This window comes from Lycorma delicatula, chromosome 1, assembly GCF_047948215.1.
Source record: "Lycorma delicatula isolate Av1 chromosome 1, ASM4794821v1, whole genome shotgun sequence".
In the NCBI taxonomy this organism is placed as follows: domain Eukaryota; kingdom Metazoa; phylum Arthropoda; class Insecta; order Hemiptera; family Fulgoridae; genus Lycorma; species Lycorma delicatula.
Window position 1 is genome coordinate 237,040,016 of NC_134455.1, and position 25,354 is coordinate 237,065,369.

Genomic DNA, 25,354 nt, shown 5'->3' on the forward strand with positions numbered 1-25,354 from the left:
GTAAAATATTCCTACTAAGCCCAGGTAACAGTCCAGTTAGCGTGGGGGTTAAAGGTTTTTTGGGAGATTCAAATTTGGATTGACTTTTTCAACCTATATAAATGGTTAATTCAGTAATGGTAATTAAGGTTAACTTGTGTAAAAAAATCGTGAAAGAAAAAGATATTAGATTACAATATTTTGCTTTAAAGGGCATAACTGCAACTTCATTACCAAAACCAAATGAAAGTGTATTTTCCGTTGTAATTTCTCTTCAGTATTCTCCCAGCTGATTTAATGTTTGGCTAGGTATCAGCTGTTACCATTTAAAATATTGCTATTGTTCATACAGTGTAAACAGTGACACTGAGAAGTATTTTGATTTAAAATATAATGCAGTAATACAAAAAAGTACTGTCTATTCAGTGTTTATGCGCTACGTTATTTAGTATCAATGGAAGTAGATGAGGGAGTTCAAGCTACGAACGATGATGCTAGTGAGTGTAAAAGATCTGCAGTACAAATGGGGTATTGGGAAGATAAGTACATATCCATGTTCGTAAGAGGAACCGAAAGAAAAGCCCCAGAAATTAACAGAGGTTACTTCGCTCGAATTCGGGGAGTTAGAATACTGATTGATAAATTTTTGAAGGTAAAAGTTATATATTTATGTTTTCTGATTTTTAATAGATTTATAAGTATAGTATCTATTATTGTAATTTTATATTTTTATCGAAATTATAGTTACCTCACATCAAATCAACCAATAGCTGTTTATGAAATTTTTTTTATTTACCTTTTATATTTATTTGTTAGGTGTTTATTGCATTCGTTGTGCCTTTTTTTTAAAATTAATTTATGAATAAGCAAGAAGTTTTGGATTAGGAATATGGTAAGCAATTTTGGATTTTATGAAAAGGGTAAATCTAATAAGGATTCAAATCCAGGATCTTTAGGATGAAAAGCTTTGATGCTGTCATAAAACTACATAGGTTGAATTTACAGGATGCCATTTTGAATTTTTTTCCCCTTAGCATTCTTTTAATAAACACAAGAATCACTCCTTACCTGTATATTAAGAAGCATTTACAACTTTAGGTTTATTTTTAATTGATGCCTCATTTTTCACATGTTGATAGTGAAGTACTTGATATTAAATCGGTAACTATTGTGTTTATGAAGTATATTAGTTTTAATTGGAAGTTAACTTTTTGCATAAAATAAAAAAAAATGAACAAACATTGATTAGTGATTATGCAAAGTATAGTAGTTACTTGTTTTCAAAAATGTTCACAATAATAGATTGAGTAGTTAAATAACAGTACCATATCGTTTCATTAATGGGAAATTGCAGATATTCATTTTATTGATTGATATTGTAATGGTATTTTTACATAAGCTGTTGAGGATTATCTTTGGTGATTTTCCTCCTGAAAGATTCCAGTACTAGCAGCTACCTGCAGCTTCACAGTGTACTTGACATGTAGCTTGATCCCTTCGTTACTCATTTGTTTGTCTCTGCAGTTCTTGATGCTGCTCAGGTTGCTGCAAGATTCTTTTTGTAGTCAGTATATTTCTTTATAAAAAAGAAAGAAAATTAAAAAGATTCATTTAAATATTTACAGCAGTACTTGGTGATTGAAAAAATTTACATATATTACAAACTGATAAATTTTTTAAAATTGCATAATTTCTTCATTTTTTGAAAAATGTAATCTTCAATATAATTTTTTTATAGCATATATGTTTTTCTACAGAAAAGAAAGTAAAAAAATTCATAGAAATGGTGCATTAGTGTTTGCGTGATTAACTAACAAACAGATTTTCAGATTTATATATTAATATGATATACAAGGGTCTTTCAGTAATTGAAGACACAAATTATTCTGGAACTAAAAGAGTTTATTTAATCAAAATGACATTATTTTCACTTATTAATGCATACTGCAAAGAAATGTTGGTCTTGATGCTGGAGAATTAGCCATTAAACTTATTACCACGTAGCTCCTTGAGTGGACCAAATAACTGGAAATCCAAAGGGCCCGACTCAGGACTTTATGGGGGATGAGATATTACTTCCCAGTATAATTTTTCAGTAGTTTTTCAAGTTTCCTAAGCTGGATTTATCATGAAACAGAATGATCTTTACATTGAGATTCAGTGTGTTTTTCAAAACGCCCAGGATTTCAACACTGCTGGCTTTAATTTTTTGATAAGCATGTCATAGTGGTGTGCACTATTTATTGTTCGCTGATCGTCTAGAAAACTGTAAAAAAAAACAGGCCTTTGTGTCTCAAAAGATTGCCATCATGATTTCTCCTACTGAGGTTGGGTTTGGAATTTTTTCTTGACAGATGAACTCATTTGCTGCTTCCACTACATGCTCTCTCTTTCATCCCAGTTCATATTGGTGGATCCATGTCCCATCAAAGATTAGAATACTGTACAAAAATGCATCATCTTTCTGTTGATACGTTGTTTTAGTTTCATGCACATGCAAAGTCTTATTTCATTATGGTGATCTCTCAACTCTCTTGGAACCCATCTTGTACTTGTTTTATGGTACTTGAGCTTGTTGCTGATAATGTTATGAACATTACTGACACATACTTGTAATTTTTCAGTTATAGGCTCAACTGTAATCTGTCGGTCTTTTTGGATGTGAGAGTCTATCCAAGTTTCATGTGCTGGAATTGAAATTTAAATTGGACATCTAGAATGGTGCTGATCAGTCACTGAAGTTTGACCATCTTAATTTTTTTACCTACTTGTAAACATTTCTGCAGTTCATGTAGCTTTTTCTGTGTTCTTTGGTTATAGGAGAGTAAATGTTAACCAGGTTTTCACCTAAGGAAAGCAAAAAATGGATCACTGCATACTGTTGAACTAATTCGCAAACTTCCAAGAGGACCCCCTTTGTAAAATGAGATTTTGAGGTTATAAACAAAACAATTTTACTCAAACAGTTGATCAGAAATTATCACAGGGTTGCTTTCTTACTGTTGTGAAGGTATTATAAACCTCTTAACACACTATTTTGCTTTCACAGTTATCTGTGCTTTTAATTATTGAATGACCCTCATATTTGAAGACCGAAGTAAGAAATAAAATTCAGTACTAAACCAGATGTAATTAATTTATAAAATACTAAACTATGTACTCAGAACGTGTGCTCAGAATTATTTATATATTTACTTGTATGGAATACATTGTAAGTATTCTGAATAATTTTTATAGGTTACCATTATATTACAGTAGATTTAATGTACATTTTTTAATTTCAGAGAGTCGGAAGTGAATATCAGATAATAAATCTTGGTGCTGGCTTCGATACATTGTATTGGCAGTTGAAGGATCATGGTTATAAAGTGACAAATTTTATTGAATTGGATTTTCCCACAGTGACATCAAGAAAATGTTATTACATCAAACGAAATAAAACCCTTCTTAATGAGATATATATAGAAGGTATAATTTTTATACATAATTTATTACGTAAGTTAATAATAATGAAAACTTTCCTTTAAGTAGTACTGTTCTCTTGAAATTAAAAGTTCACTGATTATATGTTTTGCCTTTGGGAAGAAGTCCCTGTTTGAAGATGTTAGAATGAAGATGCTTTTTTCAGTTCTTTACACTCTTTAGGCTAAGTGAACTTAGCCTTTAGTGAAATTGTTGCCTTTGGAGACTCTCTTGTATGTATTCTATCCTTATTTACTTATTGTGTCTCTAATTGTTTTGTTCATTTTGTTTTATTCACTTAAATTGCAGAAATCAGTTTTTTAAGAGTTTATCACATTAAGTGCTAACCATAATTATATACTCTTGGAATTGAATAATAAAATTTTCTATCAACATTTGAGTTTTGTCAGAGTGATGAAGTGGGTTGACATTATTGTTTAGTTACTTATTATTGAGTGACTTCATTGTTTTTACAAAATACATTTTGAGTATTAAAAATTTCAACCTAGTATATACTCATATACATGTAAATCAATAAATTCTAATTGGAGAATAATGATGTTTTATTACCTTCATTATTGTTATAACTGTGTTTTGCTTGTTCCTTTATGAAAACACGTAGAAAGTATTGGTTAATCAGACTTTGAAGTATATTTGCAGCAGAAATTTTATGACATTGAATTTAAAATTAACTGTTATCTTCTATTGAGTCATTCATTATTTTTTGTTACTTTTTTTTAATATGTAAATGAATAGTTTATAATTTATATTTTGTAAATGTAATGCAATTTTATAATTTAATTTATACTTTGGCTCATTCAAATTTTCCTTAAAGTTAACCCTTTTTTTATATTTTCCAATATCTAGTGTTTTAATATCTGTGTACTTTATGTTGACGCCTGTAGCAAACAAAACTGATGCCGAGCAAGGCATATGAACTAGGTGTACACAAAAATGCACGAAAGCTACTGCACGCCTTTTAGTTTCTATAATAATAATAATAGTAATACAGAAATAATTGCCTGTTGCTCAGTATATTCTAAAACATTTAATGTTTATAAAATTAAGAAAAGGTTTTAAATACTGAAATATACTAAAGTTATATTCAATGATAATTTTGTTTTACCGTTACAGCAATAATTGTCATGCAGTTTGTAACTATACAAAATAATATGAACTAACATGATAAACATAAATAGTTTGCAAATAATTTGTTAAGTGCTTTGCACAAACCCTGAAATACTATTTACATGCATAAAATAAATTAGAATATTTTATGATTTATTACCATTATATGTTGGTTTTGTTTCTCAATTTCTTATGGTGAATCAATCAGCAAATTACCACATCCACTCAACACCTCATCTTCATCTTCACAAGCATTAGATTCTGAGGAATTATCTTTGAAATTAATGAGTGTATGCCCACGATGTGGGCATACACTCATTAATTATGGAAAATAATATATAGATGGATAATAATAATATAATAATATAATGGATAATATAATGGATAATAATAATATAGATGGAAAATAATCCATCTTCCACATTTTTTCTTCTTCATGCTGGACATGTTTAGCCCAGTTCTGCCACTTATTTGCCATTACCTCAGTGATAACCATTTTCAAGTAAAACCCTTACATCCACTAATTATAAGTTTTATTATTCCAAGCTACAAATTGTTTTTACTCCATACCAATTCTATTTGATTCGAGATTGCACTGGTATAGTGGAAGCTGTAATACTGTATGTCCATTTGCTTCAGCCATATCATTGATTGCATATTTGTTAAATTTTTACTTATTTATTTTTAATGTCTTCTAGGAGTTAAACCTTTAAAAATGCAGAATCAAATGGGATTTGTTTTTTTCTCGTTCATGACACTATTTAGCCATGATGTATTTGGAATTTTTTATAATTTTACACTATGGTGTAGTGTATAACACTATTTGGCGTAGTGCACTATTTTTTAGTTGCACTATTTGGCGTATAACACTATATGGTATAGTGTATAACACATAACACTATTTGGCGAAATTAATTTCATAAACGTATTAACCCAGTTTTAAAAAAATGACAATTCACATCTTTATGGTAATCGCCCTTTTTGTTGGATTCGAAAACTAATAATGCACCATTAACAAATACATCTTCATTCCCTACACGACCTACAATCAACCGTTTTCCTTTGTTACTTCCCAGTTTTACACCGGTACATGAACCAAACAGAAAAATCTGTTTAGATGTCCAAACAAAAGTGTCACACCAAACCTTATTGACTGAATGACCTTCGTTCGCACAAGTTTCATCCAGATAAAAAATCTTTTTTCCCATTTTTCTAAACTCTAATTTCTTTCACATATTTTCTTTGTCAAATCTTTGTCATCTCTATCAGTGATAAAACTATTTCTACTTTTTCCTGCAATTTTGGAACCCATCGATAAAAGAAGTTTATCTAAACTAGCCCTACTAATTTTCAGTAAATCCAGATCATTTTTGACAGCTGAAAGTACCTTATTGAGTCTGGACAATTCATTTTTAAAATATAAACTTGAACTTTTGATCTGATAGCATTTTTATTGAAATCGTTAAATTGGCCTAAAACTGGTTTTGAATCTTTTCTTTTCTTTTTTGGCACATATATTACTCAATATTTTTTCTTTTCAGCTTGCAATCCCTCAGTGCTTGAAATGGATACTCCTGTGAATTCAGATGTAAGCACTTCTACTAATTTAATTTCTAAATTAGGGTATTTTTTGCTAAATTTATTGAAAACATCACAAATTATTGTCTTTTTCTGAATTCCTAATATTTTTTTTTCCTTTTCTGTGTTTATACACAAGAAAGACTCCATAGATATTAAATTTTACGACACTTAAAAAACATTTATAAACAAAAATTTAATTTCCAGCACTAATAGAGCAAATTAGTCATAAATTTCAGTGAAAGTCATTTACATCAAATTAATGACAAAAAAACTCAGACAAAGTAACAATGAAGTTTCATAATACCAAGTAATCATTTTTAAAATAGTGTTGGAAATATAATTTAACTGTGATAAAACTATAAATAGCCAAGAAGTCTTGCTATTATTTATTTAACATGTATGTGATTTGTACCTAATTGCAATTCAAATATTAACACATGGACATTTGTTTACTCTAGGCCTCAAGTAGCAATTAATATGAATATTATAAAATTAGAAATCTGAAATTAGTATAAATTTCAATATTAGTGCAATGTTTACATTGCTGTAGACCTAACATATTTATAATTACATAATAGTAACTAATAATATGATATGGTATGATATGATATGGTGTAAGTAATGATTAACGTTCTTATTATGTGGCAGCTATTTTTAAAAGTGATATGTCATTTTTGTTCACCCAGTGGATTGCATCAACTGGTTGAAGGTTGTAGTCATATGTATGTGTGTTCTATATTTATATGCACCACACGCATGCAAATTGTTTACTTCAGGCCCCAATGTAAATTAGACAGGGATTTGACATCATATGAACATTTTTATATATGTATAACAATTTTTCTCGGGCTAGCATTTACTGATTTGTTGCATTGGGTGAAGGTTTACTTTTGCAGCATCATTGTTTTTATTAACACGAATATTTTAATTTATTTTTAATTCAATGAATTGAATATACAAGGTACGTAAAGTAAAGATTGCTGGAAATTTCTCTCCTTAAGGTTGGCGAACCTATGTTGTTCATGGCCATGCTAGTATTGTGCACACTGTATTGTTGTCACGTTGTAGTAGCTTTGATTACGTATGAGTTATTACATTATAAAATGAATTGGAAAATTGTTGCTGCCACTGACTGTTAAGTACATGGAATCATATATTTTTAAACCTTCAAAACGTTAAGCCAGCTGAAATTCATAGGCAGTTAGTTGCTATGTTCAGTGATAATGTAATGAGTGAAAGAAACATCTGAAAATAGTGTGAAACGTTTAGAAATAACAGAATTAATGTGCATGATGAAACACGTTGATGGTGAAATAAAAAAAGAACGTTGCTCAATGATTTTCGACCTGACCTTTTTTTCCGATATTTCAAGAACTGTTATTGGTTGCATTGTTCATGACCATTTAGGCTTCAGAAAGATTTGTACATGTTAGGTGCCGCACATCTTAATGGAATGTCATAAAAAATTTGAATGGGATCTGCTTTGGAATTTTTGATGCGCTACAAAGAAAAAGGTGATGAGTTCGTTAATTCAGTTGTTACTGGCGATAAAACATGGATTTCATATTACACACCAGAGAGAAAATGGCAGTCAAGTAAATGGTGTCATTCTCATTCACCAACCAGACCAACAAAGGTCAAGCCATAGACATTTGGATGCAAACTGATGGCCAAAGTATTTTGGAATCAGTTTGGCATACTGCTGATTGATTTCATGCAGAAGCCTACTGTGAAACTCTACGTAAGTTACGGCACATCATTCAAAATCGGCGACGTGGGCGGCTGACTGATGGTGTCATCCTGCTGCATGATAATGCACGTCCACATGTAGGTCCAATACGTGATTTACTGAGAACATTTGGATGGGAGATTTATGATCACCCTTTATATAGTCCGGACTTAGCTCTTTCTGATTACCATTTGTTTGGGAAATTGAACAAATTTTTGACTGGTAAGTAAGTGACAATGAATTTAAAAATGCTGTTAATCAGTGGCTAAACGGACTGGCGGCAGAAGAATATGATGAGGGTATATTGACTGATGTATTGCTATGATAAATGTCTTAATTCATGTGGTGATTTTATAGAGAAGTAATATAAGCTATGTAGTTTAAAATAAATAAAGAAATAAAAAAATTATTATAAAGTTTTCAGAATAAATTTCTTTACAATGAAATGGTCTTTATTTTAGAGATAACCTTTTGTACATTAAATCTATTTTCATTATATTTAAATATTCTAATCTTTGTAGCCAAGGTGCTCAACAAAGTTAAGAAAAGCATTAACCAGCTTTTTAAATAATAACCCACCGGGTTGGTCTAGTGGTTAACGCGTCTTCCCAAATCAGCTGATTTGGAAGTCGAGAGTTACAGCGTTCAAGTCCTAGTAAAGACAGTTATTTTTACACGGATTTGAATACTTGATCGTGGATACCGGTGTTCTTTGGTGGTTGGGTTTCAATTAACCACACATCTCAGGAATGGTCGAACTGAGAATGTACAAGACTACACTTCATTTACACTCATACATATCATCCTCATTCATCCTCTGAAGAATTATCTAAACTGTAGTTACCGGAGGCTAAACAGGAAAGAAAGAAAGAAAGCTTTTTAAATATTAGTATATTACCATCATAATTTGAAATTATATTTTTGACTTTTTGGAAATTTGATAAGTCATAATCAGGAAGCTTTTTGAAATTACTGAAATATTCCCTACAATTGATTTTAAATAAATTAAAATCAAAATTAAAAAAAAAAAATTTTAATCATGAAGTGAGGTATTAAATTATTTTTCTGAGTTTATTGTTTACCATAATACATTTTGAGCATTAAAAATTAGAAATTGAGGAAAGTTTTTTTCATTTTGGGGGTCTCATACTCTAGGGAAAACTAATATTCGGGAAAAATTAATTTTTAAGAAGATAATTCCCAAGTGGTGATAATAAATTTAAGAAAAGAATTTTTAAAATTGTTTAATAAAATATTGTTAATGTCTCCTAAAGGCACAAAACTTAAAAAAAAGGGCTAATTTTTTTAGATTTTGTTTTGACCTATCTGTATACTCTATTGCTGTAACAGCATATATCACTATAGCTGGGAAAGTAAAAAACCAACTCTTTTTATTTAGGAATATGTTATAGGTAAATTAAAATTTTTACAATGAAAGAAAATTCAGATGCTCTTAAAACAGATATGTTGTATAGATTATAAATCAGATTATATTGCTGATATCAGTTGACATCAATTGAGAGTTAAACTGGTACTCCCTTCAAAATTATCAGTTCCAGTACCTGATAAAATGTATAAAACGTGTAGCATTTGTTTTTATTGTTGTAAAATGGCATACCAGCAAGAGAGTAAAGTCTACATTATTTCAGTTGATATCATCTGCATTATTTTAAATAATGTAAATTGGATACTGGTATATAAAATGAGTGTCTTTTAAATGTATTTTATGTTATGTAACAGGTATTTTTCACATAATGGTAAATTATTTCCCACTTACTGTTCAGTTCAACTATGATTAGCTGGAGTAGTTCTGGTGATGCACTTTCTGTATGATCTCCACTACTTTTGCTTACAATCGTAATAATCAGTTTATTCCAGGTTAAATTTTAGTTGTTGTCTTTATTATTCCTGACTTCTGCATTATCATCGTGCATTAACTCTGTCTGATTATCATAATCATTGATAATTCTCATTACACATAATCAGAACCTTTTGGTTTCTCATTTCTCTGCCTGACACTACCTCATAGCTATAATGGGTTATTTATTGGAACTCTTATTTTTTTTTTCTAAGCTTTTCTTAGGATATTTCTAACATGTTTATACATTCATGTTTTGATAAAGGGTTCATATTGTCATAATATTTTTTTTTCAGATTTTTTTGCTCAGATGCCTATACTTTTGCTTTATACTTATCATACTACTTTTATCTATCTATTTTCTTCATCATTTGTCAAAGGATGTATCACCGTAATCATGTTGTTAATGTATCACCATTTGGATGGAGAGGTCATCTCTTTCTTTCATTCCAAAGATTCTTGGTTCAGATCCCGGCTTTGGCTTTAAATTTTTTTATTTAAAAAAAATTAATTTACGATCGTGCCAAAGACTAATTGAGTTCAAGTAATAATTTCATTTATTGAAGATTATCTCACAATGATTCTGGCTTAAAATCTAGTATTATAAAAAAAATTATAAAATTTAAAAGATAAATTCAAAATTCAAGATGAGTGTTTTTACAAGATTTTTTCTCTCATTCTGTACCCGACTTATGAAAATTCATAAAAATGAACATATAAAAATCGTATAGATAATATATAAAATCATTTAGATTGATGATTACACTGTATTTTTTTATATTTTTCTGAAAGGTTTTGATATTGTTTTAGTCCTGTTATTCATTGCATTACGTTTAGCCTAGCTGTTTACTTGTTGATTGTATCATTGAGTTGCACTGAAAAAATGAATCATTTTTTGTTTTACATATTTAGACATAAAAATTTAATTTTACAGATGGAGAAGTTAGATTTAGCGCAACTGATATGCATGCAGGCAATTATCACCTAGTTGGAGTTGATCTTCGAAATTTAGTTGAAGTTGAACAAAAACTAGCACAATCAGAAGTTAATTTAGACATACCAACACTTTTTATTGCTGAATGTGTTCTTGTCTATATTGAGACTGGGGCTACTCACCGTCTTTTGTCTTGGATTACTTCAAAATTCCCTAATGCTATGTTTATCAGTTATGAACAGGTAAGTTCAAGTATCAGTACTGTAAATCTTGTTAATTGTTCTGTAAAAATTGCTGAAGTATAAAAACTTAGAACTGAAATAAAATTCAATTAAAATAAATTCAATTAAAAAATTCCTATCTGGATTATATTTCTGAGAAAAAAAGTAATGATAAAATTGAATAATTCATGTAAGTTCACGATGAATTGGTTGATTATTAAAGAAAATTGGTTACAGGAAGCATAAAGTATGTATGCAGTGCAAAGTTTAAATTTTAATGAAAGATTATATTAAATGAAAGTACATACTGGGTAAATGTCATGCTTTCCATTCATACGCAATGCCAGTGCTATATATCTGCAATAATGTAATTCACATTGTAGTAGTTAAAGGATACTGATAAAATGGTAGATTAACTTTCTAATGACAGAATAACATTTTAGATGTGCAACATTGTGCTTCTCTTAAGTTTTTTTTAATTTAAACTCTTTTCTCAGTTTGCAAAAAGTAAATAAATTTATATCTTTGTGTTTTAGTATAGATTGTAAGTTATAACCATACTTTTTCCTCAAACTACTACATTCTGCTGATGCTCAACAGAATTGCTGGTTATCATTCATGTAAGATTACACTAATATATACATTCATCAAGTGGATGGGAGATGGAGTAATCTAACAATCCAAACAGGCGTATTTTTATCTCTTTCTCTACTTCTCTCTCACTTAGCTCTCTTTCTCAAGTTGCATGAATCCAACAGAACTCTAGCCCCTTTACAAAACATATATGGGAATGTTCTATTCTTACACATATTTTCAGTGTTAAAAATGCCATTTTTAAACATTGACTTCCCCTGGAGGACCTCCAATGTTTTCAATCAAAATTTCTCAAAAGACATCCCTAATTTTTTATGGAGAACCTAAAGATTAAAAAAAAAATAATAAAAACAACTAATTAAACATGGTTTAATAATTTAAATAAGCCATTTTTAAACTTTGACCCCTTCTGGAGGGCCTCTTGATGTTTCAATTTAATTTTTTCCTGGAAGACGGCTCCCCTAATTTTTGATGGAGAACCTGAATCAGGTTTCAAAACCCAGAGAATGAGTAGTCCACATTCACCTGAACTTAATTGGTAGATTACTCAACATTAAAATTATTTTAGAATGACATTATTTCAAAGTTTGTTTGATAAGTATGACAGCTACTGTCAATTTAATATCCAGTGAATTCATACTACTTGCTAGGATCATATACAAGTGAATAGGATGAATGGTGGAAAATGTACTGGATGATCTTTTGAATTTCTGGAAGAACGTGAGCACAAGGAAGGCCTTTCTGGCTCTCTTGACTTATATTTGAAGGCTGACTTAAAAAAAATGAAGTCACTTCATTTTGTTGCTGTTAAAGAAGGCAATTGGTTTTTAAAATGGTATAAAATTAAAAATTTTTAAAGAAAATTAGTCTGAACTGTAAAAAGAGAAGAGTTTTATAAGTCTACATGAATTATGTGTAATTGTATAAGAATCTAGTAGCAATGATAAGTTAGAAGATTAAGTAAGGCTCTGATTCCAGAGAAGTGAGACAATAATTTACTTTCTTGTAACTTGTCCATAGAAGCAAGAGTTGACAGCAAATTAGATTGTGGATTAACTATCCAGAGATAGGATAAGGATACAAATATTGAGATTCATTGATGACATTGTTATTTTGGCAAAAACAAAAATTAGTTAGAAGAAATTCTGACCATGGTTTCATTGCTAGGAGAGAAATTCAGCTTGAAAATGAATAAAAAACCTATTAATCTAAAGGTTTCTAATATTGTACTTTTACCAATCCAGCTAATTTTCTATATTCCCCTGCAAAACTACATTTAAAAGACGTAACAGCTTTTCCTTGTATCCATATTTTACTATGAGGGTGGGGTGAAAAGTTCCAAGCCTTGCCCAGAGATGGCGTTATTAGTACACTTAATTTCTTGATGATGTTGCATGATACCATTCTTCATTAGTTCACTATAAGAATTTCAAGACACTGAATCATTTAATATAATATTTACAGTCCATCAAAGTGAAAAATTAGGGTTTTTTGAAAAATGGAAAAGCTGGAAATTCATGCAGTGATCAAATTCTATTATTCTGAAAGTTTTAAATGTAAAGGAAGTTAAAGAAGAACTTGATACAACATTGGGAGACTCGTTTTTATCAAATACAACAGTTAAATGCTGGATTGTAGAGTTTAAAATTGCTCGAACATGCACTAGCGATAATGACTATGCCAGAAATGGTAAAAAAGGTGCATAAAATCATTTTGGTAGATCGACGATTGCAGTGAATGAGTTGGCAGAACATGTGAATTGAATGTGTGTGCATTATTTTCCATGACCATTTGGGCATGAACAACCTATGTGCTAGATCGGTACCACATTTTCTCATGCCTGACCAAAATTAGTTCTAAAAAAATTTCAACTGATTTTCCAGAACTCTTTCAGTAGAAATGCAGAGGAATTTGTACGCAATTTGTGACTGTTGATGAGACTGATCTGAACTCCCAATGACTATCACTTGTTTCCTAATCTAAAAAATGGCTTGGATGGAAGAGGTTTTCAACCAATAATGAATTTCCAGCCATTGTAGATGATTATTTTAAGGAATTGGATAAACTGACAAAAGTGCTCTTTTGGAATGCTCTGCTAAGTATATAAACCTTAGTGGTGAGTATATTAAAAGATAAATAAAAATGTACAAAAAAATGTTGTTTTCTTATCGAGTCCCAGAACTTTTCACTCCATCCTTGTATATAAAGTATTTCATTCTACACAGAAGAATATCCCTTATTTTTAGTTCCATTTTCAATTTTGCAGATTTATTTTATTTTTATGGTACTTGATTGTACTAGTCTACTTTTGATTTTGCTTTACTTCATTCATTCTTTGTAAATTTATGTAACAAAATTTTGCAGCTTCTGATATATTATAATCTTATTTGTAATTCCTCGTTATCCTCTTCGTTTTTAAATTTAAGGTAATCAAATGACTGCTAAATAAATAAAAAAAAACTATTTCTGTATTAAACTCGTATGTTATTGTTTAAGATACTGAAATCAATATCTTTAATAATCTATACAAGATTCCATATTTGAATCTGTTTCATACCCACATCAATTTATTTATGATGTTTCAGTTATAAGCGATAGATAATTTGCTGCTATTTTCCATTCCTTTCTACTTTGTGCTGATCATTTAGTCTCAACCTAATTCCTATGTAACCCATATTCTTAATAATCTGATTCACTTATTCCAATGTCTTCCTCTATAAATTTTACCTTCCACACATTTCTCTGTTACCTTAATTAAATGTAGATGTTGTAATGTCTACCCATCTAGTTTATCTATCTTTAAAATTTTGGTGTTAATCCCTCTCTTCTTCCATTCTTATTAAAACCTGTTAATTTTGAATTTTATCAAACTATCTCTATTCTCTCTATTCCCCATGTATCACATTTCACTACCTTAAGCATCTATATTCCTCAAAAGTATCCCCAAAAATTGCTATCTCATTGGTAAATACATTTCAGACCAACAAACTTTTTTTATCATAAATATTTTTCTTGTTTATAATATTCTGCTTCTAATGCGATATGTTTCCCTGCCCTTAAAGTATAATTCCTCATTTCTCATATTTTATAATGTTTTACTGTTATTTATTTTCAGATCAAATCTCTCCTAGCAGTAAAATAGTACAATATAGAATTTTTTAAATTAATTTTTACCTCCTATCAAATGAACATTTATGTCAGCAGATTTTAAACATTTTATACCTTCACCTTGGATAGTTATTCTTGTGTAAATGTTTTCGTTTAGGTCCTATATTGCTTTTTTTTTATTCAGGTAAAAAAAGCAACAGGGATAAATCACATTCTTGTTTCTCTCCTTTCTGAATTACAGCTGGCCTTTCATCTCATCTTATCATTACTATCTGATTCTTCTAAAATTGTATAAAGTCGGTTCTGTCCATTACAGCCCAATTTTCCTTTAAACTTTAAACATCTTATTCCATTATACATTATCAAATGTTTTCTCCAGATGTTTTCTCAAATGGCCATCCATATAAGTGGCTTTATTCTATTAAATTTTTTCTTCTAAAATTAATATGAACTCCAAATGACCATCCTTTGTAACTTTCTATCTAATAAAACCAAACTGGTCTTCATCTAGCACATCTTTCTCTACACATTTTATTTGCCTGTAACCTATTCCCATTGAGTTCTTTTTTTTAAGTGGGGGTGTTCAACTGATTGCGCTCACTTGTATGTATCTCGTTTTCTGTTTTGTGGTATCAGTAAGCCTTTTTTTAAAATTTGAGTCTTATAAATTTTACTTATTGTATAGAGCTTATTAATTCCTTCTCCTTGATAAAATAGAAATTCAAACGGTATATCATTAATTCTTACTATTGTACTTTTAAATCTTTCAAAGGTCTATCAACTCTGTACACCTTATCCTTATGGAATCTGTCTGTTGTGCATCATAAAATTTAAATTAGAGGGCTAACATCTGAAATATTTTAGGGAACAGTATGACAGCGTTATTGAATGTCTTTTTATTTCCTAAGGTTGTGTGTCTATATTCAAATATTTAATAATTATTTAATGTGTTGATAGAGTTTTATAATGTGTTTTAGTTACTATTTTGCCTCTGACATACATTTTGAATGTTAACTTTATGTTTTTCATCTATTGATGCCATATGACATATACCAAATGGTAATTCTGTTGTTTTAATTTTGATTTTTACTGTTGTAATTTCATTGATATTTTATTTTGCCTTTAGCATATAGAATAGACACTTTACATTTATGCTGTATTGTGTGGGGAATATTTTTCATTGTGATATTGCATGTTTTAATTCTTAATTCTATATGTTTACTATTATTTAATTTTTAAGTTTGGTACTGTTCACTTTAATTGTTTATTATAGTAATATTAAATCCAGGCGCTGATAACAACATTTCATTGTGCACCCAAGAAAAAAAGACAAAACAAGTTCCAGTATATTTCTTGTTATGCATGGTTTTTTTCTACCTACTGTTACTTTTCTACCTGATATCTTGCCTCCCTTAATTATTTCCTTTTTTTATTTATATATCTTCTACTGTGATTATTTTTAGTTCTGTACATAGGATTTCTTTGGATTTTAATTATAGATTTGTTCTCTTATAGTCAGCATGTATCCCACCTCTTTGTTTTCATAATTTTTCCTTAATTTCTTACACTGTTTCTAATTTTGTTTAATTCTTACATCTTATATTACTGTAAATAATTTCATCATTCACAATTATTAAATTTGTTTTTGTTTTTTTTATTCTTTTAGCTTTGTCTCTTTCTGAAACACCCATTGCAAGTATAAAGTATTAAAACCTCGAATGATGGTGATGATGAACTACTTTGTATAAACAGTTTTTTTCTTTTTTTAAACCTTGTTAGTCTACTTAAATGTGTTTTCACTCTGAACTTGTGATTTATACATTACTTGGACCCTTCATCTGACTATTCTTTTCCATAATCCTTCACTTTTACAGACCAAACCAAATATATTCTGATAACAAACATTACTAGTAGTTGAATTTACTGAAGAAAACAAATTGTGCTTACATAAAGTGTACTAAGAAAACAAGTATACTAAAATCAGTCCACAAAGGTTGGACAACCACAGTTAGTAAAATGTTTCAGAAATAAAATATTAATTTTTAAAGTAATTAAAAATATTGCTTTTAATAATAATTTATAAGAGTTTTTATAAGAGTAGTGATTAAAGATCAATTACATATAATGTTTTAGGTTAATATGGGTGATAAATTTGGTACAGTAATGTTGAATAATCTTCGAGCTCGGGGATGTCCGTTAGCTGGTGTTGATGCCTGTCTCTCCCTAGAAACTCAAAAGGGAAGGTAAGAAATCTGTTAATATTAATAAGTTGCATGTTTCTCTCTGAGCTTCTCCAGTTTAGAGTGCTGGAAGTAAAGATTATGCAGACATGAGGTGCTTGCAGCCTTCTTTGAAAATGTATACAGTTTGCACTCGTATTCAACACGTGCAGACGTTTGTAATTTTCCTTCTTTTACAGGTACATATTATATTTTCATCAGAACATCAGTTCACTGCTTCCTAATTTATAATACTATAAGAAATTAATTAAAATTGCTATTTTTCTTATTAAAAGTAAAATATCCATTCTTACAGTAACAAGTCATGAGCTATAAAATCTAACTAAAAATCTGAATGATAATTATGTCTTGGTACTAAGTTTGGTTTGTTTTATTGTAAAACCACTGATACTATTTCTTCTTCTGTTTAAGTTTATGCTTAGTCATATCTCTATTTGAACATTAAAGCTCTCAAATTATATGATATCCCAGGAGCAGAGAATGATTCAAAATGATTGAACTGGTGCATGTTTAGTAAATATTCTTAGAAATAAATTCTTTGAAATTATTAACCTTGCTTTGATTCCCTGAATATCATACATAACACACCCTAGTACAATTTTAGCATCACTGCCCAATAACACCACCATAACTTGAAAACTTCATTAAAATAACATACATCAGGGAATATTAAACTGACCACAGGTTATTAAATTCTAAGCTAGTTAAATAATCTCCAAATGATTTCAGAAAGAGGTGATGGAAAGATAGGCTATAAAATCAGAATACCACAATTAGGTCACCTACTGCATAGTCTTGTATGCATACCAGATACGTTGCCTGCTTCCTGTGTCAATTTTAAGTTGATTGTTATAGTCATTGAGTATCAGTGATCATTCACATAAGGTTTGTTGAGTAAATCACCTACCATAGCAAAAATTATTGATTAACATTACGTGATTCAGTTTTGTGTACATTTTTAAAAATCAGCTTCTGAAACATATAAATCTTTAAAGAAGAGGCCCATGAAGATTGTTTCATGTGTAACATGGTTTTTTTTGGCATACTGCATTTTTGGCCCAATGAGAGAATGTGAAAAACGTAGAAAGAGTGGGTTGACTGAGCACATAAATTAATGATTTTATGGTAAAATTAGCAAGCGACATAATTCGAGAAGATCATCATCATATTGAGGTGCAGTTGTTGGGGAAATGGCTACACATCTCAAAAAGCAGTGCACTCAATATTCTGAGTGAGCAGAACATATTAGCATTATCAATGTGTTTTTATGAAACACAGGTTCCGCACAGCTCTTAATGCCTGACCAAATGGAATACTGCATATTTCTCTGTGAAGAATTGTTGGCTTGTTACAAAACCGAAGAAACATACTTTTTGCTTAATGTGATACCCATTGATTAGTCTTGGATGTTTCATTATGACCCAGAAATATAACAACAAGGCTCTCAATGGAAGTCAACTTCTTCACCACCTCCAGCTAAAGCGAAAGCTGCATGCAGCATGAATAAAGTCATGATAATCATCTTTTTTGATCATTAAGGACGTTCAGGCAGCACTACTGTCTGGCACCATGTGATGTTTAATATTAGTTTTTCTTTCTTTTCAACATAATTTGTTTGTATTTTAATTAACATGTATTTTTATTCATTAATTGTTAGTGCTTAACATGCAACCATACGATACAGCCTAGTTTCCAAGCTTGTTGGATTCAGTCTTATTATATTATGATAAGGTGTTTTAAATTATGGCGGGCAGTATGTTGAAACACTGCTCTGTATGATTCACTCAGCTCTGTACCACATTCAGTTCCTCGTAATTCACTCAGCTCCATACCTGGTTCTGGTTCTTAGTTGGATTACCCCAAATCTGCATATTACACAGTTTCTTTCTGGACATTGTTCTTTTTGAGATAGGTTGACCAGAAGATTTGGTTTGATTAATTCAGGCTTGTGTCTGGAGTGTAGAGCCATTCATGATGTGCGCCATGTCCTATATGTCTGCCCCAAGTATGAAGTTGAGCATACCTAGATAGAGAACTTATGAGGATCAATTATGGTTTTAATCTGCAAGTTAATTGAAAAATCGAAAGGGAACATAGTTGCTGCTTCCTTAGATTTTTAGCCCTGCTGAGGATAGCTTAAGAGGCCTGATGCTGTTATGGACGTATAGATAGAGTAGCAGAGTTTCTGAGTGGCTACAGAAACGTCTGGGTGCTTACTTCGCCAAGATGGATGTTTTGGCATCAAGCCCCAGTTAGCTGAGATAATTATTGTTGGGATGAGAATGGATGTGTGTGGAGAACTCTGAGATGGAGCTGAGATATGGGAGGGTGTAAACATTGACCTTGCTCCTTAAAGGGAACCAGAGCAGGGAGTGTGTGTTTTCAGTAGTAGCTTATTAAATTTGTGAATTTGTTTCTTGATTTTTAAGTAAATCAAGAGGACTTTTGAATAAATTGAATTGTAGAAGAAAATTGTTATTGTTGCGATCAACACTTGTTTTGTTGGTATGAGAATAGTATTTTTGGAGTTTAAAGACTCAACTAAGTAATGATCTGAGTGCATAATATAATAATTAAAGTTAGATACTGAAGAGTTTCTGTGTGAAACTTTCAGTGTTAGAGGAAGGCACAGGGATCAAATGTTTATGAATCTAATTAAGGTTGTAAGTTACAGTAAGTGGTCATGATTTGAAGAAGCCATAAATAGTAATAGTAAGTTATGTAAATACACTGATGGAAATGTCTGCCAAGGCACTTGCATTGGTGGCTTCCTGACAGGGGCCAAACTGATGACTGTGATGTGTTATCAGGTTTAGATGGTTTAAAAGACGACCTCCAGTAAAGCCCATCTTCCACTATGGAGATTAGAATGATGAGGTGTAATAATGATCGCCTGTATGTAGCAGACCTGTATAAAAATTTCTGCAGTAAGCAGAATACTTTTTTATTTTTGTCACTTCCATTCATTCATGTATGAATGGTGACAAATAAAATTAAATTTGTTACAAATAAAATTATTTAACTCTTTCAAGAATGAAAGCATTTACTATAGTCTTGATTTAAAGTTTAGTTAAAATTCATCCTCTCTTTATTTAGAAAAGTGGGTGATGATTCATATAAAGATATTTTGTTAGTGGCTTACAAAAAAAATTATGATTTATAGAATTTTTAGATCTGTATTTAAAACTCAAATAAGTTATATTAATCTTTCTTAGGTATCATTTCTGTTAGTCCCAAGTTATAATGTTATTATTTTTAACATTTCAAAAAGTTAAACTCCAAACATCAAAGCGTTCCAGCTGTTAGCCTCTGACTTGGAAACAGACTGATAAGATGTATCCAATTTACAAAGTTCATTAGATTTTGTAATTTTGAATTATGCAAGTTTAATAGTGATATTTTTGTTTTGTCAGATTTTTTGAATCAAACTGGGATGGAGCTGCTGCATGGAACATGGTTGATGTATACAATGCGATTCCAGTTAGTGAACGACAGCGAATTGAACAAATTGAGTTTTTAGATGAACATGAGCTTCTAATGCAATTGTTTCAGCATTACTGCATTTGTATCGGTTGGAAAGGTGACTTATTTAGAGATATAGACATCACATAGCAACTAGCGGGCCATGGTTTGTTATCACATTTCCAGGCCCTTACTCTTTGATTTAAAGATTGTAGTTTCCTTGCATGCTACTAATTCATTTTAATTTATTACAAATTCTGATATTGTACCATTTATATTTTTATCCCTGTTGACCAGATTATAGTTAGTGCACAAATCTAATACACCCATAAAAAATATAACATGTGTTTTTTTTTATCTACAAAAGAAAATACTTAAAATAGTAATGACATAATAAACATAATGTAACATATACAAAAATATAATGTTAAAGGTCTACAGTTATGTTCTAATTCATGTAAGTATCAAAAATACTTCACATGGTACAGAGAAGAGCACTATAATCTATAACTTCATTTTATTTATATTTCGTTAGTTCCCTTTTAATTGTTATTCAGATAATGATGATAATAATAATTATAACTGAATACTCATTGAATTTTCTTTCATGTATTATTATATTAATAAAGTACATTAACATTAAGCATAGTATAATTTCTATCAGTAATTGTTATTTTTGTATATTTAGAAAACTTTTCATTGTAATATATTATTTACGGTATTTATTATTTTTTTGTGGTAAAACATTTATTTTCAGGAATTTGTTGTCAAAATATGAATGAATAAAATTAAAGATTATTATGTAACATGTTTATTAATTAAATGTTAGATATACTGTTATTATAATTAATTATTAAGAGAACTAATATATTTTAGGATATTAGTAGATGTTAATTGTGATATGTTTTATTAGTTTTTCTTTTGTTATTTTTTGTATGAGATTTATTACCAAATTTTGTAGTAGGGTTTGTTGTTTATCAAATAATATTGAATATAACTAATTTATTTTTCATCATTATTTTAATTTGCATTATTTCACAATCACTATTATGATTTCAGAAAACTATGCTAGCTATCAGCTAGCATAGTTTGGCTAGCATAGCTATCAGCATAACTGAAACAGTACGATCAGTTTGCAAATGTTTATATTATTTAGAATGTACTAATTTTAGCAGGATTTCATTCATCAATTTTTTTTTAATACTTTTACTCCAGAATGAATCTGTAAAAATAATTCATAGGTGGATTTTCAGCTAATTTTTCTAGCAACCACTTTTTCTCTTTTCTCACTTTGGACTTGGAATCGTGACACCCCATATGCAGCTGCTATTCTTTCTCCACCTTTTTTATTGTGAATCAGGTGTTTATCTTCTTTTTTGACTTCAGGAATCAATCATTTTCTTGTTCCAACAATGGACTATGAGCCGTCAGTTGTTAGTATATATCTTGTTTTGTCAACATTGATCCTCAGTCTGAAGGACTCTGCTATACTAGAGATCTCATACAAAATATCTGTGGCCTCAGTTTCAGTGTTAGGAAATATGGTGCTGTTGTCTGCAGACATCAGGTCAGTTAGGTAGTGATCCTTATCATACTGTACTCCATGCCTTCCTGCAAATTCTCTCCTCATTATTATGTCAATTACAATGTTGAACAGCAGCGGAGAGATGACATACCCTTGGCAACTCCAGTTTGAATGGAAAAACTGAGTGCAATCTTAGTATGCTTAACTGTTTTAAAACAATCTGTTAGTTCCAATACTGAAGACTTTTCTATGGTTACAAATCCTAGAAAACTTGTTTATACAATACCCTGATTTGAACTTTCACCAGCATAAAAACTTTATTTATATATGTATTCAATATTCTTTATATATGATTGAACCTCAAGTTACTAAGTATCTCATAAAATTGTTTTAAATATGAAAAATCTTGATGACCTTTTCAAATAATAATTTATTTACTTAAATAACTGGTAGATATATGTCATTTCAATTATAAACCCCAATTTTCAGTAAATAGATATTTAAAACTATAAATTTGAAGGATAGAAAATAATAAAACAGAATGATTTTTAATATTTGTTTATTGTTTGTAATATGTTTTTCTAAACAGGTTAATAATTTTGTACATTTTCTTGTTCTCCTTCTTGGGTGATACATTAATAATAAATAAGTAATCCTTTTAGTGTGTAAAAGACAATACAAAATTGCATCACAATTGTCAACATTCAATAACTAGAAAAATCTGGTTAAAAGTCTACAGAAATGATTAAAATTTAAAAAATCTAAAGTCCTTTCCATCCATTCAGTTGCCCCCTTCAAACATACAAATCTTATCATTCATGTAAAATTCACATCTTTATGACATTAGGCTATGTCATAGAATTTTGATTAATTATCCCAGTGGCCATCCATGAACTCGTCAACAGAATAGAACGCTCCAGACACCAAAAGGTGTTAAAGTCGAGATTTAAACTGTCTCAGAATGGAAATTTGTTTGAAATCCTCTGGGAACCTATTAATTAATCTGACACTAACTTGCAACAGCAAACGTTCAAAAGCCGCTGTTGGGCATAAAGATGTACATCTCTGTTCTACACTAAATTGCATTTCAAACAGCAGTACACTATAACATCCAAGATATAAAGACCGGGCAAATTCAAAAATCCCAGCTCCGAGAAGGCATCCCTATACGACTGAATTTTAATTTCATGATCACTCTAACAGCTTTCTTCTGCAGCTGAAACACCCTACTCAGCTAAGCTCAGACCACAGTATCCCCAAATTTGAATCGCTAAGACAAGTGTGCAAATATAAGCCTATTTTCAACAGATCTAAAGAGCAGACTTGCGAGTTTACACAGGGCAAAGATGCCCAATGAAATCTTAGCGCAAACATGTTTATCCCAAGTCAGTCCTCAATCAAGGTGCACATCCAGGAATGGATATGCAAACCATCACAGAAGGTTTCCTATCATGCTCATGCTGTTGCAGACAAAATTTAATAACGTTCAACTTTGATTTAGTGGTCCTTAAGTTTATTTCTGAAAAGTGTTCAGTTCAACTAAAGTTTTGACCTCCAAATAACTTAAAGATTTATCTCTGAAGCAGAGAGTTGTGTCATCAGCATACTGAATCACATCTCCATGATGGACAAATGATTTCAGGTTGTTGGCGTAAATTAGGAACACAACTGGCTCCAAAATTGATCACTCATGGTTTATCTTACTCTGTTAGATGTGGCACCCGAGATCTGGACACACTGTTACAATCCTGAAGGTAAGACACCACCCATTTATGTGGCAGACCCCACACACACATCTCTAAGTGGTGCAGTAATGTCTCATAATGCACACAATCGAACGCCTTGGAAAGGTCAAGAAATATGCCAAGCACATGTTCTTGCCTACCCAACCCCTGACAGCACCATCAATAAAATCTCTTACACCATCAGTTGTGCTTTTATTTTTCCTAAAACCAAATTACTCTGAAGCAAGAATGTTAAATATTTCCAGAAAGCTGAGAAGTCTTTCTAAGAAGAGACTTTCATAAATCTTACTCAGAACTAGAAGAATGGAAATAGGGTGGTAGTTATTGGTTTGATGTGGGTCATCTTTTTTGAATGTTAGAACTACTCTAGCTGTTTTTAAGGCATCAGAAAAAGTCCTGCTACAAAGGATAAATTGATCATCTCTGTGAGTGGTTTTATGATGTGCCTGCAGCACTGCTTTAGCGACCTCACAGACATGCCATCAATGTCACACGTCTTTTTCAGGGTCAGCTTTTGAATAATGCATGTCACCTCCACCTCATCAACAGGTGTAAGAGCCATGGAAGCAATTGTTTGTACAACATTAGATAATTTGGAGCGAAGCCGAGGCCCATTGAATGTTGAACCATGTTCAACTGAGGCAAATTAATAGTTAAACTCGTTTGCAACTTCCTGTGGGTCTGCAATCATTTTATCTTCTACTTTAATAGAAACTGGTTTCTGACTTTTTGATTGCTTTTCCCTTTGTGTTATGATAATTTGCCATGCAGTTTTTGAAAAATTTTTGCTGTTGGTGATTTATTAATATAATAGGATTTATTCACACGAATAACTTTTTTGAAGATCTTTCTGTAATTTCTGAAAAAACATTTGAGTCTTTCATTTTGGGTGTTAAAATAAATTGAATAATAAAACTTAATTTTTTCTCTTGACAAGAATATCTGGAGTCATCCAGAAATTCTGCTAGTTTAAATTTATTTTTGAATTTTTTGAAAGGACTTGGGATTTCTAAATAACAATTAAAACAATTGTAGAATTTATTGAATTTCTCATTTGGGCACTTATATTTTTGTAAGAAATCCCAAGTTTCACTTTTAATTTGGAGTTAAGCTGTTTAATATTTTCTTTACTAATTAATCTTTTTGTTATGTAGGTTGGGTTTTTTCTGGCTTTCCATTAAACTCAACCTTCTGGGCATAATGGTCCAAAATAGTCGTTTTTACTACTGAAATTGAGAAATTTGGAATGTTCATTATGACGTTGTCGCGAGCTGTTCTCTATGTGGACATCACTCTAGTTGGCTCGTTCACAGACCAATTTAAATCAAAAGAATTGAGAATATCACAAAGCTGCGGGGGTAAGCATGGCTTAATACATCTACATTTAAATCACCTATTATAGTGAATTTATTTCTTTTCAAAATGAGAAAGTTATAAGAGATTTGAGTCCATCAAAAGAAAGAATTTGTATGTGATAATTAGTATGGAGATCTATACAACCCACTCTTCCATGCACCTTGGTTTGGATTTTAACTGCACAGAATTTGAAATCAAGATCGACAGAGTAGGAGATTTTCAATGGTTTGGATTTTAATGGGTGTTTTAGAAAAATTGCCACACCGCCCCCTTTGTGGTCGGCAAAAAAACCTGTGTTAAATTGTAATTTGAAATTTTGAAGAATTGAATGATTTCTGATGTAAAGTCATGTTCTGAAATTACAAATATATTCGGCTGAAGTTCTTGGCACACTATCGTGAACCCATCTTCGTTATTAGTGGCCATTTAAGC

At 30.6% G+C, this 25,354-nt stretch overlaps 2 protein-coding genes across 3 annotated transcripts in view; one reads left to right on the forward strand and one right to left on the reverse strand.

Annotated features, from left to right (window-relative positions):
- The window catches only part of rept (RuvB-like helicase 2 rept), a 390,162-nt gene that overhangs the window by 63,256 nt on the left and 301,552 nt on the right, over positions 1–25,354 (reverse strand). The window lies entirely within an intron of this gene.
- On the forward strand, positions 77–21,314 carry LOC142329768 (leucine carboxyl methyltransferase 1-like). The gene is made up of 5 exons (XM_075374547.1): positions 77–631; positions 3,264–3,447; positions 10,672–10,913; positions 16,728–16,837; positions 20,248–21,314. The coding sequence occupies exons 1-5, from the start codon at positions 434–436 to the stop codon at positions 20,444–20,446; spliced, it is 933 nt and encodes a 310-aa protein (XP_075230662.1). The 5' UTR covers positions 77–433; the 3' UTR covers positions 20,447–21,314.

Coding starts and splice junctions, on each gene's coding strand:
- LOC142329768 (XM_075374547.1), top strand. CDS start 434: ATGGAAGTAGATGAGGGAGTTCAAGCTACGAACGATGATGCTAGTGAG. Junction 3,448..10,671: donor TAATGAGATATATATAGAAG/GTATAATTTTTA, acceptor TTAATTTTACAG/ATGGAGAAGTTAGATTTAGC. Junction 16,838..20,247: donor CTAGAAACTCAAAAGGGAAG/GTAAGAAATCTG, acceptor TTGTTTTGTCAG/ATTTTTTGAATCAAACTGGG.